The 6,926-nt window shown below is 41.1% G+C and overlaps 1 protein-coding gene across 1 annotated transcript in view; it reads left to right on the plus strand.

The window, feature by feature from the left end:
• The window catches only part of LOC133574059 (high-affinity choline transporter 1-like), a 48,342-nt gene extending 41,779 nt beyond the window's left edge, over positions 1–6,563 (plus strand). Inside the window, exons 8-9 of the mRNA XM_061926083.1 lie at positions 4,802–5,019; positions 5,913–6,563. Coding sequence (XP_061782067.1) covers positions 4,802–5,019; positions 5,913–6,563 — 869 coding nt within the window. The remainder of the gene's footprint in view (positions 1–4,801; positions 5,020–5,912) is intronic.
• Positions 6,564–6,926: the final 363 nt, after the last annotated feature.

The following is a 6,926-nucleotide window of genomic DNA, read 5'->3' on the forward strand; positions in this document are numbered from 1 at the left end:
GATTTTTGGGAGAAAATTTGTCCCGGGAGGTTTTCGGGAGAGGCGCTGAATTTCGGGAGTCTCCCGGAAAATCCGGGAGGGTTGGCAAGTATGCTTAAAGGGGAACATTATCACAATTTCAGAATGGTTAAAACCATTAAAAATCAGTTCCCAGTGGCTTATTATATTTTTGAAGTTTTTTTCAAAATTTTACCCATCACGCAATATCCCTAAAAAAAGCTTCAAAGTGCCTGATTTTAACCATCGTTATATACACCCGTCCATTTTCCTGTGACGTCACATAGTGAAGCCAACACAAACAAACATGGCGGAAAGAACAGCAAGCTATAGCGACATTAGCTCGGATTCAGACTCGGATTTTAGCGGTTTAAGCGATTCAACAGATTACGCATGTATTGAAACGAATGGTTGTAGTGTGGAGGCAGGTAGCGAAAACCAAATTGAAGAAGAAACTGAAGCTATTGAGCCATATCGGTTTGAACCGTATGCGAGCGAAACCGACGAAAGCGACACGGGAGAAAGCGAGGACGAATTCGGCGATCGCCTTCTAACCAACGATTGGTATGTGTTTGTTTGGCATTAAAGGAAACTAACAACTATGAACTAGGTTTACAGCATATGAAATACATTTGGCAATAAACATGCACTTTGAGAGTGCAGACAGACCAATTTTCATCAATTAATATATTCTGTAGACATACCCTCATCCGCGCTCTTTTCCTGAAAGCTGATCTGTCCAGTTTTGGAGTTGATGTCAGCAGGCCAGGGAAGCTAGGGTCGATAGGGGGTTTAGCTCGCTCGTCTGCGGGAACAAACTGCCGCCATCGCTTGCCGTGCTACCGAGGTCCTTTGTCCCTGAATTGCTCACACACTCCGGCAGATTCAATGGTGGTCTGGCGGCAGATTTCTTTGACTTTATCGTTGGAAATGCATCTGCTTTGAGTGTCGCAGGATATCCACACATTCTTGCCGTCTCTGTCGTAGCATAGCTTTCGTCGGTAAAGTGTGCGGAACAAATTTCTTGCCACTTTCGCATCTTTGGGCCACTGGTGCAACTTGAATCCGTCCCTGTTTGTGTTGTTACACCCTCCGACAACACACCGACGAGGCATGATGTCTCCAAGGTACGGAAAACAGTCGAAAAAAACGGAAAATAACAGAGCTGATTTGACTCGGTGTTTGAGAAAATGGCGGATTGCTTCCCGATGTGACGCCACGTTGTGACGTCATCGCGAATATTAGAAAGGCGTTTAATTCGCCAAAATTCACCCATTTAGAGTTCGGAAATCGGTTAAAAAAATATATGGTCTTTTTTTTCTGCAACATGAAGGTATATATTGACGCTTACATAGGTCTGGTGATAATGTTCCCCTTTAACACTACCAGCTGGCGTTGTTCAATCCATCTATCCATACGGTCTCTGACTCTGGGTGAAAGGTTGACTACACCCTGGATTGGTCATCAGTCCATCACGGGGAAGACATCCATAAACCTTCACATTCTGCCTCAGTGCTATCTCAACTGTCAGCCAAGTGAACCTCTATTACAGGGGTGCTCACACTTTTTCTGCAGGCGAGCTACTTTTCAATTGATCAAGTCGTGGGGATCTACCTCATTCATATATATAATTTATATTTACTTATTTATGAAATATATGTTTTTGTTAACAAGTTAAAGATGTTTAATGATAATACAAGCATGTTTAACACATATAGTTAATATTGTTAACAAGTTAAAGGTGTTTAATGATAATACAAGCATGTTTAACACATATAGTTAATATTGTTAACAAGTTAAAGGTGTTTAATGATAATGCAAGCATGTTTAACATATATAGTTAATATTGTTAACAACTTAAAGGTGTTTAATGATAATACAAGCATGTTTAACACATATAGTTAATATTGTTAACAAGTTAAAGGTGTTTAAAGATAATACAAGCATGTTTAACACATATAGTTAATATTGTTAACAAGTTAAAGGTGTTTAAAGATAATACAAGCATGTTTAACACATATAGTTAATATTGTTAACAAGTTAAAGGTGTTTAATGATAATGCAAGCATGTTTAACATATATAGTTAATATTGTTAACAACTTAAAGGTGTTTAATGATAATACAAGCATGTTTAACACATATAGTTAATATTGTTAACAAGTTAAAGGTGCTTAATGATAATACAATAATGTTTAAAACATAGTTAATATTGTTAACAAGTTAAAGGTGTTTAAAGATAATACAAGCATGTTTAACATGCTTAGGGGCGACATGGCGTAGTGGGTAGAGCAACCGTGCCAGAAACCTGAGGGTTGCAGGTTCGCTCCCCGCCTCTTACCATCCAAAAATCGCTGCCGTTGTGTCCTTGGGCGGGACACTTCACCCTTTGCCCCCGGTGCCACTCACACCGGTGAATTGAATGATGAATGATAGGTGGTGGTCGGAGGGGCCGTTGGCGCAAGTTGCAGCCACGCTTCCGTCAGTCTACCCCAGGGCAGCTGTGGCTATGAAAGTAGCTTACCACCACCAGGTGTGAATGAATGATGGGTTCTACATGTAAAGCGACTTTGGGTACTTAGAAAAGCGCTATATAAATCCCAGTTATTATTATTATTATTAACACTTATAGTTAATATTGGTAATAAGTTAAAGGTGTTTAAAGATAATACAAGCATGTTTAACACATATAGTTAATATTGTTAACAAGTTAAAGGTGGTTAAAGATAATACAAGCATGTTTAACACATATAGTTAATATTGTTAATACATTAAAGGTGTTTAATGACAATACAAGAATGTTTAACACATATAGTTAATATTGTTAACAAGTTAAAGGTGTTTAAAGATAATACAAGCATGTTTAACACATAGTTAATATTGTTAACAAGTTAAAGGTGTTTAAAGATAATGCAAGCATGTTTAACACATATAGTTAATATTGTCAACAAGTTAAAGGTGTTTAATGACAATACAAGAATGTTTAACACATAGTTAATATTGTTAACAAGTTAAAGGTGTTTAAAGATAATGCAAGCATGTTTAACACATATAGTTAATATTGTTAACAAGTTAAAGGTGTTTAAAGATAATACAAGCATGTTTAACACATATAGTTAATATTGTTAACAAGTTAAAGGTGTTTAAAGATAATGCAAGCATGTTTAACACATATAGTTAATATTGTTAATAAGTTAAAGGTGTTTAAAGATAATCCAAGCATGTTTAACACATATAGTTAATATTGTTAACAAGTTAAAGGTGTTTAAAGATAATCCAAGCATGTTTAACACATATAGTTATATATTTTTAACAAGTTAAAGGTGTTTAATGATAATACAAGCATGTTTAACACACATAGTTAATATTGTTAATAAATTAAAGGTGTTTAATGATAATACAAGAATGTTTAACACATAGTTAATATTGTTAACAAGTTAAAGGTGTTTAAAGATAATGCAAGCATGTTTAACACATATAGTTAATATTGTTAACAAGTTAAAGGTGTTTAAAGATAATGCAAGCATGTTTAACACATATAGTTAATATTGTTAACAAGTTAAAGGTGTTTAATGATAATACAAGAATGTTTAACACATAGTTAATATTGTTAACAAGTTAAAGGTGTTTAAAGATAATACAAGCATGTTCAACACATATAGTTAATATTGTTAACAAGTTAAAGGTGTTTAAAGATAATACAAGCATGTTTAACACATATAGTTAATATTGTTAACAAGTTAAAGGTGTTTAAAGATAATACAAGAATGTTTAACACATAGTTAATATTGTTAACAAGTTAAAGGTGGTTAAAGATAATACAAGCATGTTTAACACATATAGTTAATATTGTTAACAAGTTAAAGGTGTTTAAAGATAATACAAGCATGTTTAACACATAGTTAATATTGTTAACAAGTTAAAGGTGTTTAAAGATAATGCAAGCATGTTTAACACATATAGTTAATATTGTTAACAAGTTAAAGGTGTTTAAAGATAATACAAGCATGTTTAACACATATAGATTCCTTTCTTTCATGAAGACAAGAATATAAGTTGGTGTATTACCTGATTGTGATGACTTGCATTGATTGGAATCAGACAGTGGTGATGATAACGTCCGCATTTTCGAATGGAGGAGAAAAAAAGTCCTCCTTTCTGTCCAATACCACATGAAAGTGGTTGGTTTTTGGCATCTTATTTATCCAGCTTCCGTACTCCTTTGTATACACTTTACAAGAAATACATTGTCGGCAAACTCCAGTCCGTAGCTTGCTAGCTTGTGCACGCCAGCTTTCTGAGACTCTTATTTTGGTAGCGCAAGCAGGATGAAGCAGAGCTTTTATTGTGCGACTGTGCAGTCGGTCTTTGGAGTTTTGACGACAGGTACGGCGCCAGAGTCTGTTGAAATAAAGTGTTTCTCGCCTTCCAGTCGGTAATTTTAATGAGCTGGCAGCAGCCAGCGTCATCTCAGAAGACCCTCGGGTGCCGTGAATGTCAATCAAGTGACGAAAGTGACGTCATAGTGAAGATTTATGATCGCTCATTTTTAGGACAATTTTTTTAATGCCTGGCTGGTGATCGACTGACACACCCTCCGAGATCGACCGGTAGATCGCGATCGACGTAGTGAGCACCCCTGTTGTAGATGCTAAAAAATAGCATATAATAGAATATAAATTGACAAGGATTTGCAAAATAATTGTATTCTCTTTTTATTTACCATTTACACAACGTGACAACTTCACTGCTTTTGGGTTTTGTAAGTTTGTTCATGTGAAATCTGTTACCCGGTTCTACCTTCAGACTGGAACCAGACTTCGTACGGGGCCCTGGCGCCGAAGGACAAGGATGAATCCGACATGATCCTCCCCATCGTGCTTCAGCACCTCTGCCCGTCTTACGTCTCCTTCTTCGGCCTGGGGGCGGTGTCCGCGGCCGTCATGTCCTCGGCGGATTCCTCCATCCTCTCAGCCAGCTCCATGTTTGCCAGGAACATCTATCAACTGGCCTTCCGGCAGTCGGTAGGAGCCCGAGCTACCACACTGACACACTTTGTACCGAGTGTTTACAAGCATTTGTTTACATGTCCATACGTGTGTATGGACATGTAAAAGGGTGGAGTGTGTATGGACATGTCCATACGTGTGTATGTACCGGAAAAGGGTGGAGTGCCATCTCCGGGTTGGGGAGGAGATCTTGCCCCAAGTGGAGGAGTTCAAGTACCTGGGAGTCTTGTTCACGAGTGAGGGAAGAGTGGATGGTGAGATCGACAGGCGGATCGGTGCGGCGTCTTCAGTAATGCGGACGCTGTATCGATCTGTTGTGGTGAAGAAGGAGCTGAGCCGGAAGGCAAAGCTCTCAATTTACCGGTCGATCTACGTTCCCATCCTCACCTATGGTCATGAGCTTTGGGTTATGACCGAAAGGACAAGATCACGGGTACAAGCGGCCGAAATGAGTTCCCTCCGCCGGGTGGCGGGGCTCTCCCTTAGAGATAGGGTGAGAAGCTCTGCCATCCGGGAGGAGCTCAAAGTAAAGCCGCTGCTCCTCCACATGGAGAGGAGCCAGATGAGGTGGTTTGGGCATCTGGTCAGGATGCCACCCGAACGCCTCCCGAGGGAGGTGTTTCGAGCATGTCCGACCGGTAGGAGGCCACGGGGAAGACCCAGGACATGTTGGGAAGACTGTGTCTCCCGGCTGGCCTGGGAAAGCCTCGGGATCCCCCGGGAGTAGCTGAACGAAGTGGCTGGGGAAAGGGAAGTCTCGACCTTTGATAAGGGGAAGAAGATGGATGGATGGACGGCATTTAGGGAGAAAAAAAAGCAGTAGAAAATGGATGGATGGATGGATGAGGTTGATTGCTAAGAAGCTAAGACATGGCTGTTGAGTTCTGATAGACTATATTGTGTTATAGGCCTCAGATCGTGAGATCGTCTGGGTGATGCGCCTCACCATCTTCGTCTTCGGAGCCCTTGCCACCGCCATGGCCTTGCTAACAGGAACCGTCTACGGCCTGTGGTACCTGAGCTCGGACCTGGTCTACGTCATCGTCTTCCCCCAACTTCTAAGCGTCCTTTTCGTCAAAGGAACCAACACCTACGGCTCAGTGGCCGCCTACGTCTTCGGTCTGTTGCTACGAATCGGTGGCGGCGAACCCTACCTGAAACTCCCCCCGTTCATCTACTACCCCGGCTGGGTGACCCAGGAGAAGATCCACCGCCTCACTGGAGAGGTGGAGTACTTTGTCCAGCAGAGGTTCCCGTTCAAGACCGTGTCAATGGTGGCGTCCTTTTTGGCAAACGTGGCGTTTTCCTACCTGACAAAGTACCTGTTTGAAAGCGGAACGCTCTCGCACAAGTACGACTTCCTGGACGCCGTGATCTCCAAGCACAGCAAGGAGATCATGGACAAGACCACGCTGGTGAGCCAGGACAACATCATCCTTTCCGAGATGGCGCCCGTCAAACAAGCCCTGGGCGCGTCCCTGGCGGGGACCTTCATCAACAGAGAAGTTCTGAGTGAGGACGAAGCGTCGAGTCCGGAGGATTTTCAAACTGCAAACTAGGCGCGACTGGAACGTTCTTCTGGAACTCGCCACTGCCCCAACTCGGAGCCAACGGAGCTCTGCGACGGCCTCCAGGTAATTCCACCTATTTTGTTTCATGGTGGGTCAGAAAAGCCCATTTCCAAGACTGGTTCACCCCGAACACCAACTCTTGGCCGTCACTCCACCAAACTGCCTCTGGGTAATGTTGCAATTTCCAACGCCGACAAAGTTGGAAATTTGGGGAGGCTTGAAATATAATTCTATTCTCTATTATTGTGGCAATATGGTCCAGTTGTCATAATAAAACAAAATGTAACAACTGGACCAAAAGTTATTCCAATTAGCTCATTTTTAAAGGTGCCATATATAATAATGTGGCCA

This window comes from Nerophis lumbriciformis, linkage group LG31 (genome assembly GCF_033978685.3).
Source record: "Nerophis lumbriciformis linkage group LG31, RoL_Nlum_v2.1, whole genome shotgun sequence".
NCBI classification, from domain to species: domain Eukaryota; kingdom Metazoa; phylum Chordata; class Actinopteri; order Syngnathiformes; family Syngnathidae; genus Nerophis; species Nerophis lumbriciformis.